This window comes from Panicum virgatum, chromosome 8N (assembly GCF_016808335.1).
Source record: "Panicum virgatum strain AP13 chromosome 8N, P.virgatum_v5, whole genome shotgun sequence".
Lineage (NCBI taxonomy): Eukaryota > Viridiplantae > Streptophyta > Magnoliopsida > Poales > Poaceae > Panicum > Panicum virgatum.
The window spans coordinates 47,573,488-47,587,595 of NC_053152.1; the positions used below are offsets into that span (position 1 = coordinate 47,573,488).

The window sequence follows — 14,108 nt, forward strand, 5'->3', positions numbered from 1 at the left end:
GTACAACCAGGGGCGAAGCTTGCAATGATGGTCACCGGGGTCTTTAGCTTTTTGCAACGGGTCTGTAACACAAAAAAACAATGATGAACAGTGAATTTATATAGTATTGCCGGACTTTCATCGGGGTCGGCTGACCCCAATGGCAAGGTGTGGCTTCGCCACTGAGTACAACAGCGTTGAGGTCGAGCCCCTCGGCTTCCTCCACTGCAGGCTCGTTCAGGTCGACGTCCATGTGTGCGATACACGGCTTGAATTGGAGAAGGAAGCTCAAGCCACTGAACGAAGAGTCCTAGCGGCCGGGCCTTTAAATAAGAACGGAAAAAAAGTGCTAGCGGAATGTTGCGAGCGCGCACCAGCGGATTTCCGAAAAAATTTCGCGGCCATCCTCCGCACCATGAAACGGAAACGCGAAAAAAAAAGCGCGCGGACGCCAGCCACCAAGCGCGCCCACCGTCGAAACCAACCAGCGCGCCATGCAGCGCACCAGACACACAGTACCATGCAAAATCAGCTAAAACCAAAAAATGTTGGACCAGCAAGGAGTCGAACCGGCGCCCGTTTGGTTTGCTAACCCGCTGCGCTAGCCAACTTAAGTGGGAGAGACAGTTCTGCCGGGAACATCCGCAATCGTATTTAATAAGAGCAGACAGGGAAAACTTCTCCCTAATTAATGACTCCTTGGTATGCTAAATGCTGTCCTAAACGACTTCTAATACCAGTATGGAGGGAGTACGTCTATGTTCAATGTTTTTTTAATTCGAATATGTTTTGGTGTCCAAATCGTTGGTGTAACGGTCGTATGTAAACATTTGTGTGAATGAATGGAGGAACCGTTTTGAGTTTAAAAATGTAGACTAATAAAATTGTAGGTTTTGAAATGTTAAGCAAATTTTATATTGGGCACTGTTTTGTTCGGACGCGTTTTGGTGGTCATGTTGCTCGTGTAGAAATAACCAAGGGAATGAATTCTTGCGTAATTTAAGTAAAATCTGAGGGTCTCTCTAACAAATTTTCTGAGAGAAGATAAGGATAGTGGGTTGATTATGAGAAAACTTTGGGTTTGTTTTGTAAATTTGACTGGGCCGGTTTTGTTGGATTGTGGGTTGATTTTGGAAAACTATGAGGGCTTATAAGCAAAAATTCCTGAGAGAGAGGAGTGGACGGCGGGTTAGATTACTATGAAAGCCGAGGGCCTTTTTGTAAAATACTGGGGGACGGCACGATCTCGAACGTCCACGCGCCCGATCCGACGGCCGAAATGGTCGGCGACGTGGCGCAATCTTTGGACTCCGAATTGGCATAGAATCGTAAGTAAAAGATTAGGGTAGTAGCATGATGGGACTTCATCTGGATACACGTAATTGATTTACTTGTGCAATTAGGCAGTGGAAAAAAATGTAAGGATTGCGGTTTGGTATAGAGCGATGATTACTGAAAGACGTTTTTTTAGAGATTAAGCTGTTTGCAATAGTTCAGTATAGAAACAACAGCAGCCACTATTATAACTCCTAATTAGTACAGTACAAAAGAACATACTTTCACATGCATTACAACAGTAGTGCAGCAGGAGGCGTTGTTGCAACGGACAGGGGTCGATGGCATTGCAGGAGACCACGATGGCACCTGCTGGGGGTGTAGCCCTCCGCCCTTGGTGGATGCGCGGCGGTCATGGAGGCGAGAGCATGGCGTAGGCCGGCGCGGCGCACGCGGGCAGGAGCAGAGAGCTGAGAGTACCGCACGCCGGTCAAGAATGTAGGATTCTTCTGGAGGAAGCAGATTCGCAGGAGATACAGGGAGGACGAACCTCCGCGAAGCGGCGGCGCTCCGGCGAGCCGCGGTGGCGGCGTGCCAGCAACGACGGGGTGGACGGTGTTTGAAATGCCAACCCGGTGGACGACTGGGTAAGTACAGATGGGAGATGTGTGGGCGAGATCGGCCGCGCATTTTAGTCCCAGAGCAATGGCATCCTCGTCAGAGCTCGGCAGCGCCATGGCGGAGGGTCCGGGCCGGGTGGACCGCGGGGCGTGCCGCGGCAGCCGGAGGATCCCGCCGCCGGTGGAGGTCGCGGCCGGGGAAGCGGCAGCGTCGCCGCCGCATTCGTCAAGAATGGAGCTTCGTCGTCAGAGGGTCAGACCACCGACCGACCTGCTTCAGAGTTGTATTGAACGGGGTCAACGGCGATCGAACAGCTCCTAGTCCGGCTGGCGGACCCTTCGAGCTGCGTGGCTGCGCCGCCGTCCCGTCGGCCGGACGTCCGGAAAGAGGTAGATAGAGCATGACGCCGCATGGGCTTGGGCATGGCCGCTCGCCGGAGAACGTGTCGTGAGAAAGCGAGAGGACCAGGACCACACCAACTTGCGGCCGCTTGCCCAGCGACGAGCCGACGACCTCCACCGGTGGGGCTCCACGCTCGCCGCCGGCTTCTCCGGCTGCCGCGCGCGTCACCTCTGCTCCAGCGCTCCACCAGGCCTACGGGCACTCCGCCATCCAACTTCCGCGCGCGCCGGAGGCCTGGCCAGGCGATGACGATGGCTCCCTTGTCCCGCAGACGATGATCTGGCCCGCACATCTCCCATCTGACGGACAGAGGGGGCCTAGGGGTGGACGGTATTTCAAATACCGTCCACCCGGTTGGCATTCCGGACACCGTCCACCCGGCCTGCCGCCTGGTCGATACAACGCGCCGCCTCCGTAGCTCCCCGAATGGCTCGCCGGAGGGGCACCGCGCCGCGGAGGCTTCTCCCTCCCTCGTTCCACCCGCTGCTTGCAGCGTCCATCCCATGACCGGCGAGCTGAGGCTACTTTAGGCCATTGGACGCTGCCGCATCACGCTCCGCTCCATCCCATGACGGCATTTCAAGTACCGTCCACCCCTCGGCCCCTTTAGGCCATTGGATCGGATATGTGCTGGCGATGATCGGCCGGAGATTGCCACAGGGGAGCCGGTCGTCGTCGCCAGCCAGGCCGGCGCGGGGGCTGCAAGGTGCGCCATGGCAGAGTGGCCAGGGCGCGGAGCGGAGCGTGATGCGGCAGCGAACCCCACCGATCCAAGGATGGCGACGGCCTCTTGGCAACTTGCCGCCTCGCCGTCGCATTATTCGCCACGAACAACGGAGGAGTTTCAGATCGATCGCCGGCCAGCTTCGGAGTTGCACGGTCATCGAGCAGCTCCTCGTAGTAGCCGTCTCGGTTGCCACCATGGATTCAGATCCGATCGAAGCATCCCTTTGGTAAGCCTAACAGAGGCAGCGGAAGGGAAAAAGTCATCCTGGGACCTGAAACTGAAAGGCTCTGACCAGAAAGTTCTTTGGCCAAGTGATCCGATGTGGAAGGAAACTTCAGACAAATAGCACTAGTGCACCAGGACGACGAAACGAGAATCTGCTGCCGAAACCGCGACAGTGTTTGAAGCAAAAACGAGATAGATGCCAACTGCTCGCTTATTACGTTCTGAAATTCAGTTCCCATGTCTGTTTCATTGTTCCGTTTCAACAAGCAAGCATGAACCTCATGCTTCCTGAAGAATCTTCGTCATTCAAGTCTCATCCGAGATCACGCGTGATCGATGCTTATAAATGCATACGGCTACTAGGGCGAACTAAACATGCACGTTGGATTTTGTAGCAGGTAATTAGAGAGTAGATGGCCAATTGATCAGCTGTTATGAATGACTGACTACATCATGCACCTTGCGATGAGAGGGAAAAAAATTCCATCGTTCCCTGATGAGAGTGCTTAAATACCCTTGCACTTCTATGGAGAGTAACCGGGCATACGGGCATATAGTTTTATTGAAAGACCATCTCTGCTTTACCATTAATCTCATAGGATATTGGAGATATGCAAACTACCACGATGACTATCCCTTTCCTCGATGGAGTGTGTTGATGGAGACTGTTGGGGATTGGACCTTCGGGTCAAACCCTCACCCTCGGAAATGCTCCCTAACCTGTTTTCAGGGCCACAACGAAATGGAGCCAAGCGTACCCGAAGGTATCGGATGAACACTAAGGAGCGCAAGCTCGAAGACCATGACCTTCGGGCCGAAGGATATCACGTTCTGAAGGCCGAAGGTAACGGATGGCTGCCCTGAAACGCAAGCGCAAACACCAAGGCCTTCGTTTCGAAGGATATCGCCTCCACCGCGCCGAAGGTGACGAACGGCTACCCGGAAGCATAAACTCGAAAATCAAGACCTTCGGGAAAAGAGCCCGCGACTGGGAACGATGGCGGCTGGTCGATCGTTGATGGAACCTTCATGGCCCAAACTCCCGGAGGTACCCGAAGGTTATTGTAACCTTCGTCGACTGAAGATATGTGAGTAAAACGTGAATATGTAAGAAGGTCGGAGTTGTACACCTTCCGAATACGTGAAAAGGTCGGATTTGTAAACCTCTCACATTGTAATTTTACCCCGGAACCGGCTAAGGGTGAGCTGTAAATGAGTTGGGAGGGGGCAATTTAGGAAAACCTGGTCGAGGGCTAGGGGTATAAATAGCCCCCTCTCTCCACAGTGTAAGGGGTTGAATTTTCTGATTATTATTGGAGAGTTCGACACTTACTTTCATTGCCACCTTTCCTACTGTTCATGCTCCCTGTCTGGGCTTCTACAAAGCAAAGATCGCAACTGCGGCGCCCACCGTTCCAGCACGTAAGACAACTCTCATGGCCCCAGCGAAGAAGAAAGCCATCGCCGGCACCACAAGCACCTCCACCGAGCCTGGTCGCAACGTCGACGGCCCCCAACCGCAGCACGAAGGAGTCAACCCACAAATGGAAGACATCAACAACGAAACTGCCCCTCATGGAGACCAGTTTGATAACACTGAAAACTCCGAAGCTCATCAACTCACAGAAACTGCACTCAAGCTCAAAACCCTCGAAATGAAGAAAAAGAACATCGAAGCCCAGCTTGGAACCAAAAAGAGGGCAATGGACCAAGCCAACAAGTTAGGCGAGGCCAGGCGCAGGCTAGCAGAGATGGAGGCAGAAGTTGAGAGCTTACAGAGGGCATACCAAGAAATGCCCGAAGGTTCCTCCTAGCAAGAAAACCGCGTCATCCTACAGACAGCCTTCGCTCATAATGATAACCAAAGGCCACCGCCGGTCAACCTCCCATTTGACCCGACCTCGCCACTCTCAGTCGCTCTGCAGCGAACTTCATGGCCGCTCGGCTACAAGCCAACTCAACTCCCCAAGTACAACGCCACAACAGATCCAACTGGTAGTTCAAGACGTTTATTTTATTTACTTAAGATTGAGATTTTCAGTCATGTAATTAACTTCTTACTACTCTCTTTCGTTATGGTATTATAATGGTATACACTTACAATATCTATCATATGTATCTGAACTTGATCCTGATACACATATAAAATGCATTCGATTTTGGAAGCTTCTAGGCTAATAGATGCAATATGGTAAGTTTTGGTGATTGTGACTAACATGTGTTTTGAAGGAATGAATAATTACCGTTAAAGTCGCATATGAAATATTAAAGGAGACCACTCAATTTTCATGATCAGACGTGCCATAGACTCAATTTCGAAGATTAAGGACCTTTCGTAGTATCGAGTGTCATAAAGAGATGAAGGATTTCAAAGAGCATATTTTCAGGATTTCAAAGTTCCTTCAGCACCGGAAGCTTTGATGTCCATCAAACTAAGCATCGGAGCATCACTCAGAGAGCATGTTTTGGGAATTCAAAAACTCTTCAGCACCGGAATTACCAACGCCCCATCGGAGTAACGCGTCAGAGAAATTACGTAAGCTCGTTACTTTGTCAGAGCTGCAATGGCTACTATTTACATTCAGAGTGACCGGAAGTTCTGATGCCTACTGTCTTTTTGCAGACAGTTGGTATCGGCTAGGGGAGCCTCTCCACCCTATATAAGGTGATCCCCCGGGTCATTTGAGATGCCTTTGCAACATTGACCCCCTAAGGCCACCCTTGTGCTAAGAAGAGAGACTTTGAGCTTGCAATTCAATCAAATCAAGAAGAATTCAAACAAATGGAGAGTAGCAAGTGTGCTTGAGCTTAGGGCTAGCTTAGTGAGGATCAAGTGAAGGCTTAGGAGCTTTATTACTCTAGGTATTTGACGGCACCTAGACGGTCTTGGTGATTGGAGACTCTTGGTGAGCTCTTGGAGTTTGTGGGAGCCCCAAGAAGAAGAACTTGTACAAGCTCGTCATTCCGAATATGGGAGAAAGACCATTCTTAGTGGATATTTGCTCTTCGTGATGCAAGGGAGCTCAACTCTTTGTGGGTGCTCCAACATGGACTTGGGGTGAGCATCAACACCTCGATATCACGGGAAAAATTCGGTTGTCTCGTGTCCTCTATCTTTTCTTTCAAGCATTTAATTCAGTTTGTTCTCCTTGTTGCTCTTTACTTGCTTGTTTTGTTGAGTAGTACTTGAACTTGCTAGTGTGTTCTCTTGTCTAGTTTTATACTTGTTAGTGTGATCTCCTCTAGTCAAATGGACATGTTAGTGTGTTTATCAACCTAAGTTTGCTTTGTTAGTGTGCTCTAGCTATTAGGAATTGAATTCATAGATTGGGTAACATTAGATTTAGGCTAAGGATCAAATAGTTTTTGAAAAAAAATTCCAATTCAACCCCCTTCTTGGTCCACGATCCAACAGGTTCTTTTCTTAATCCAGGTATGACAGGGGGTAAATACCTCACGCATCGTGAAGTGAGCGTTCTTGAGTGGAGCTAGTACCGTGTCTGAGCTCTTTTGAATTTTTTTTCTTTTCTGTTATCGCTGGTGTGGCGCCAATCTCACATGGTGCGGTGGCCCTTGTACAGCTTTCCTGGTCTTTCTAGGCATCCTTCTCTCATCATATAGCAGGCAGCTCTCCAGCTGTTTCATTTTCTTAAAAAGAATAACGTGCTGCTAATATCATGTCACATTCTGGTAGTGGTACGAGACGGACATAGGAAGCATGACGTTACTAGCACACTATCATAAATTGCAAGAAAGGAACAGGAATGGTAACCAATTTTGGTCGGTTAAGACATTTATTTATTTGTGACAACTTGTAGACAATATACATAGGTAGAATTGTGACAGCTTGTAGACAATATATATAGGTAGAATGTTACAGGCACTACTACGGCTGCACTGGTTGGAGTCTTGGAGAGATCTAGCCTCGCTTGAGCACACCGGCATGCGTGAGGAGCACCCAGATGTGCGTGATGAACTCCCCTCCTCTGGCAAGAGCTTCCAGGTGCGCCCGGGCATCGTCGCACGGCGAGACGTACAGCATCATCTCCGCCCAGAATTCAGAGAGGACCTTCCACCGGAATTTGGTGTTTGGTATATTGTCAATTAGAAGGCTCGCAAGCCGAGCGCCCTGCTTAACGATCGATGATGCTTCATGATCGCCATCGGCATCGCCATCATGGGTGATGCTTCCCATTAGCTCCTCACACCTGCTCTCCAACGTCTTGGCCTTTTTGAGTAACTGGCTTGCTTCGTCGAGTGCCCGATCAAGCATGGATTCCGATTCAGAGATGTGGTCGGGCAACAGTTCAGGTGAAAAAGCCAGGAGATGCAAGCAGTACCGAGACAGAGTGGAGGCCGTTCTGACTGCGTCGTCTTCTCTATCGTGTGCATCCACCGGATGGTGCTCGCACAGGGTTGTGGCAATGTGCCAGACCAGTATGGTGCGAGTCACCGTCCCATCGGTAGCAGTAGCATCACATGCCCTTGAGAGTTTATCATGGACGCGATTGTTTTGTAGCGATGCTACCCCATTGGTCAGCTGGCCCTCGCTTCTCAGTAGGGAATCTACGACGGCTTTCTTCACATTCTCGGACAGCCTGACTGAATTCTTGCGCCCCTTCTTGGTCTTGTCCACCAGGAACAGTGTAGCATAGTGGAGACAACTGCTGACTCGGCTTTTGCGGCCAAGGTCCCGGAGGATACAGTATTGCCCAAGTCTACCCTTCCATGGGCGATACCCCTTAAACCTCAAGAGAAGGCCTATCATCATCTCAAGGAAGCACCTGTTTCTTTGCAGAAAAGGCGTGGTGACGTAGCTCCGTACCAGCGCCACCTTGAACCAACCTGAGGCTATATACAGGTACAGCTGGTATGCCTCCAGGAATGCGACAACAAGGGTTATGAAAATGGTGAGGGCAACCCTACGGCGATCCATGGCAAGCAGGCAGGTGAGCCAGGAGCATAGGGCAAACATGATGACGGGCAGGCAGAGAGCAAAGAACCGACCCTTTCGGTCGAGGTAAGAATACCTTGTGTAATATAGGTCATGGACGAAAACAAGCTCTTCCTCGACGACCCTGAAGGCCCGCTGGTGCGGCTTGTCCCCAGAGAGCAGGCCTTTGAACACAAAGTCATGGGTTTTCTCCAGCTCTGCCTCTGAGAGCTCAAAGCCAGCAAATCTCCGGTTGAGCATCTTGGAGAGTGCCATGGAGAGGCACAGGTCCTTGAGCAACTTGCCTCGCTGACCATGGAGAAGCAGCCTCCCCTTGCACTGCCAGATCTGCTCCACGGTGGTGACCTTCTTCAAGCAGCTGGGGCCGTCCTGCTCGTACCATGGTTTGCCCCCAGCAGCAGGGCGCTTGACGCGGCAATATTTCTCGCCCGCGACCATGTACCGGTAGCCTTCCATGGTCACCGGATCGAAGGGCTCCCCTAGGTTGTTGTCCTTATGCTTCATGTACTCGGCGACCACCTTGGTGTTCTTGCAGAGGTAGGACTTGCTCACCATCCTCATGGAGGCGATCATGACATACCACTTGAGGACGACAACAACTAGGATGGCCGTGAGTGCGGGCAGGTGGGGCACAGGTGGGACGTGCTTACCATCCTCACTGGGGGACCCGTATATCTTCAGCATGACGTACACCATCAAGAACACCTTGAAGAGGTGCTTCACGTAGATGCTCTTCCAATTGTCGATGTCACTGAGGCGGCGGGCTGTGAGGCTGTCTGTGTTGCCGAGGAGCAGCAGCAGGAACACGGCCCAGATGGCAAAGTGGACATGGTACCAGTCGGAAGCTTTCATGAGCCCAATGATGTAGCTCACCAGCGGGTAGGAGTGCGTGTAGATTCCCGACACGATGGAGTGGAGGAGATCGTGGCTCGACAACCGGCGTAACGAGCCCAGGATGTGCAAGAGGAGCATGGAGAGAACAGCTACGATGACGAGAACTCGTACAGTTGTTATACGATCGCTACAATTGCAATAATTATAATCTTGGGGAAGGGGGCTGGGTGTGGGTGAGAAATCCATGTCAGAAGCCATGGTATCTGATGATCACAGTGGGCGCTGTGGTTCACGGAGTAGATAGTAGGAGTCTTGGAGAGCCCTCTCCCTCTAAGAGGCCCATGCATGTATTTATAGAAAGAAAAGGCATCTCTTGGTGCTTGTTGATCCATATACTTACATACAAGAGGACCATACATGCATACTATGTTTGTACGCCATGGAATGGGATGGAATAAAATAATGGAGGTGGGTATTGATCGATGCTTCTCCACAAATTGTCTTGCAGACTTGTGGACACGGTCAAGGAATCAAATTTTGATTTGGTGCTATAATTGCTAACTAGTGGCGTTACTAGTTATGTCCGTTGTATTACGTCCGCTCGCTTACGTAGACTTGTGAGGCACATTGTCTTGCAGTTTGCTGAAGTGACAAGTGGGCACCAAATGAACAAACTAAAATGCACTTCAGTCATTGAAACTTGAAGTTTATGGTAGTACGTAGCATGGATATGATGGGACTTCAACAAGATTCACGGAACTGATTTACTCATCCAATTAAGCAGTGGATAACAGCAGGAAGGGATTCAGAATTTCAGATTCGGTATGGAGCGATGATGACTAAAAGACATGCTTTTTTAGAGATTAAGCTGTTTGCAGTACCATGGAAAAAATAAATATCTCATTACGTTTGTTTTATGGGTCGTTTTATTGGAATGATGCTTCCCTATAGCCAATGCAAACAGTGTGTGATACACAAACGTAGTGAAAACATAGGGAGTAATGTGTTTCTACAAAACCTTTTATATGCGTCCGTTGACATTTGCGAGGTCAAGATATCAAATTACATATTGGTGCTATAAGTGCTAACTAGTGATGTCAGTAAATTAACCCTCTTGTATCAAGTGTTGCGTTTCGGGGCATAGACTTGCGAGGCACATGGTCTTGCAGTTTGCTAAAGTGCCAAGTGGGTACAAAATGAACATGCTAAAATGTGGTTCAGTCATTGAATCTTGAACAATTTGGGTAGTAACATGGATGGGAATTCAGCTGGGTACGCGGAACTGATTTACTTATGCAACTAGGTATAAGTGCTACAAGTGCTAACTAATGGTGTCAGTAAATTAAGCCTCTTATATCAAGTGTACTTGCTTTATTAGGCGTATACTTGTGAGGCACAAGGTCTTGCAGTTTCCTAAAGTGTCAAGTGGGTATGAAACGAACAAGCTAAAATGTTGTTTGATTGAATCTTTAACAATTAGGGTAGTAGCATGGATGGGAGTTTAGCAGGATATACGGGGAACTGATTTTTGTTTTGCGCAATTAGGCAGCGAAAAAAAGGAAGGACACAAGTTCGGTATAGAGCGATGATTACTAAAAGAAATATTTTTTTAGGGATTAAGCTGCTCCTGATACTTCAAAAAAAATAACATGATGCTTATTGATATACATTGATGTTGTAATATGTGATATTTTGTCCTTTGGGGAATTATTAATCGACATATGGTTTTGTTTTGTAAATTTGACTGGGCCGGTTTTGTTGGATTGTGGGTTGATTTTGGAAAACTATGAGGGCTTATAAGCAAAAATTCCTGAGAGAGGAGCGGACGGCGGGTTAGATTACTATGAAAGCCGAGGGCCTTTTTGTAAAATACTAGGGGACGGCACGATCTCGAACGTCCACGCGCCCGATCCGACGGCCAAAATGGTCGGCGACGTGGCGCAATCTTTGGCCTCCGAATTGGCATAGAATCATAAGTAAAAGATTAGGGTAGTAGCATGATGGGACTTCATCTGGATACACGGAATTGATTTACTTGTGCAATTAGGCAGTGGGAAAAAAGTAAGGATTGCGGTTTGGTATAGAGCGATGATTACTGAAAGACGTTTTTTTAGAGATTAAGCTGTTTGCAATAGTTCAGTATAGAAACAACAGCAGCCACTATTATTACTCCTAATTAGTACAGTACAAAAGAACATACTTTCACAGGCATTACAACAGTAGTGTAAGACATTTTACGTAATCAAATATGTTGTTTATTATTGAAAAGCATATCCTCGAGTCTTCTGAAAGCCCTCTCAATAATATTCTTAGTTCTACCATCGCACAATTTAAAATACTCAAAACAATAAAATGCCTAAACAAATTAAGGTTCCAGGGCAGCTAGATACATTAACCAGCATGGACCCAACACATACTTGACAAAAGATAATCATGATAATTACACAGGAATAGACTACTCAAAAACCATATGTTCTTTGTATTAGTAACTTCAGAAAAAACAGTCTAACTTGACATAGAAAATAGAGAAGGATTGTGGCCATCAGGGCCGTACCGGCAAATTCGAGGGCCCTGTGCGAAACAATAGACTGGGCCCTAGTGGCCTAGTGCAGGATAGCGAATACCAAGCGATAGCAGCCGGCAAGCGCGATGTGCTGTGTGAAAGCACAAATGTTAGAAGTCACACGTGTGACTGACAGTTAAATCATCACAAAAGGTCTAATAACTATTTTTTTTCCGGAATAATTTCTTTTATTGCTGGAACAATTGTTATTGTTTGAGCAACAAAAATTTTTCCAAAAAAAAGTTTGTTCTAGCAACAAAGCATTGAGGGGCCTGGTTTATTAGGCCGATTTTAGGTTCAAAATATGGAATCCTGGAGAGGTTGTGGTGCTGTGATAGGTCCCCTCGAGATCACACATGTGACCCTGAGTAGCATCCATGTAAAAGGAAGTGATACGCCTACAATGATTTATCTTTTAGGAGCAATTTGGGTCATATTTTGCCACAAATTAGATCAACAATCAACTAAATTAAAGTATTTACATGACTATATCTAATGTATATCTAATATTTTGGGGCCCTTCAAATTCGGGGGCCCTGTGCGGTCGCACGGGCCGCACAGGCCTAGATACGGGCCTGGTGGCCATTAGTTAATTAAACCAATATCAGGACACAACTTACTGCAAACTGCGTGCATGTTGAAGTCCTCTGAAACTCTGTGATTTGTGCTATGAAAGCCTGCAACTTTTCTTTGTTTTCATCCTTTACTTATAGCCCGTGATTACAACTAGATAAGATCCTAATCACCATGTAAACAAGGCCCTAGCAGCGCCTAAAACTCAGGCATGATCACACCTGCAATCGCACAACTACTTGGGACTCTGAAGCCTGAACAATAGCACTGCCTCATCTGGCTTTTACTGAACTAGACTCGACCTGAACAAACTAATATAATATATAGCAACCAAAATACATGGACACCCGATTGCATTAACCATGGCAGCATCTAAATCGATTCACAGTTCAGAGCAATATTCTGCAAATAAATATAGTCAAGTCCTGACATGAACAAACAGTAACCAACCATTCCTCAATCGTCTTGCAACCTTGGAGGCTGGAGCATCATGCAAAACTGCTCATGTTTGGTTGGGTGTCACCATGGAACAACCAGTTCTATTCAACACGGAATCAACACATATGTAGGTCATGTTCCCCCCGAGCCCGATCTGCTTTTCATCAAGAATCCCAACCAAATCAAGAACGCATCAGGGTCAGATAGAGTCCGGGGAAAAGTTGAGGTGGGGACTGATCACTGATGGGAGAGGGAGAGGGAGAGGGAGATGGAGAGGAAGATAGAGGACACGCCATGGTGACCGTCGCAGCAGCCGTCGCCTCGCGGCACGCGTGCTTGAGGCGGTCGAGGCCATCGTGGCTGCTGCCAAGGCTGGCACGCAGCGGCGCTCCGGCGAGCCACGGGTCACGGCGTGCAGCAGGAGGCGCTGTTGCAACGGACAGGGGTCGATGGCATTGCAGGAGGCCACGATGGCACCTGCTGGGGGTGTAGCGCTCCGCCCTTGGTGGATGCGCGGCGGTCATGGAGGCAAGAGCATGGCGTAGGCCGGCGCGGCGCACGCGGGCAGGAGCTGAGAGCTGAGAGTACCGCACGCCGGTCAAGAATGTAGGATTATTCTGGAGGAAGCAGATTCGCAGGAGATACAGGGAGGACGAACCTCCGCGAAGCGGCGGCGCTGCGGCGAGCCGCGGTGGCGGCGTGCCGGCAACAACGGGGTGGACTGTGTTTGAAATGCCAACCCGGTGGACGGTATTCGAAATACCGTCCACCCCCTGGGTAAGTACAGATGGGAGATGTGTGGGCGAGATCGGCCGCGCATTTTAGTCCCAGAGCAATGGCATCCTCGTCAGAGCTCGGCAGCGCCATGGCGGAGGGTCCGGGCCGGGTGGACCGCGGGGCGTGCCGCGGCAGCCGGAGGATCCCGCCGCCGGTGGAGGTCGCGGCCGGGGAAGCGGCAGCGTCGCCGCCGCATTCGTCAAGAATGGAGCTTCGTCGTCAGAGGGTCAGACCACCGACCGACCTGCTTCAGAGTTGTATTGAACGGGGTCAACGGCGATCGAACAGCTCCTAGTCCGGCTGGCGGACCCTTCGAGCTGCGTGGCTGCGCCGCCGTCCCGTCGGCCGGACGTCCGGAAAGAGGTAGATAGAGCATGACGCCGCATGGGCTTGGGCATGGCCGCTCGCCGGAGAACGTGTCGTGAGAAAGCGAGAGGACCAGGACCACACCAACTTGCGGCCGCTTGCCCAGCGACGAGCCGACGACCTCCACCGGCGGGGCTCCACGCTCGCCGCCGGCTTCTCCGGCTGCCGCGCGCGTCACCTCTGCTCCAGCGCTCCACCAGGCCTACGGGCACTCCGCCATCCAACTTCCGCGCGCGCCGGAGGCCTGGCCAGGCGATGACGATGGCTCCCTTGTCCCGCAGACGATGATCTGGCCCGCACATCTCCCATCTGACGGACAGAGGGGGCCTAGGGGTGGACGGTATTTCAAATACCGTCCACCCGGTTGGCATTCC

At 49.9% G+C, this 14,108-nt stretch overlaps 1 protein-coding gene across 1 annotated transcript; it reads right to left on the reverse strand.

Moving 5' to 3' along the window:
* Window positions 1–7,148: 7,148 nt before the first annotated feature.
* LOC120685172 lies at window positions 7,149–9,155 on the reverse strand. The gene has a single exon (XM_039966996.1). It carries the CDS (start codon window positions 9,153–9,155, stop codon window positions 7,149–7,151), a length of 2,007 nt encoding a protein of 668 aa, XP_039822930.1.
* Between the last annotated feature and the right edge of the window lie 4,953 nt (window positions 9,156–14,108).

What these genes read in the sequence shown, in the direction of transcription:
- LOC120685172 (XM_039966996.1), bottom strand. Translation starts at nt 9,155, where the DNA reads ATGCTCCTCTTGCACATCCTGGGCTCGTTACGCCGGTTGTCGAGCCAC.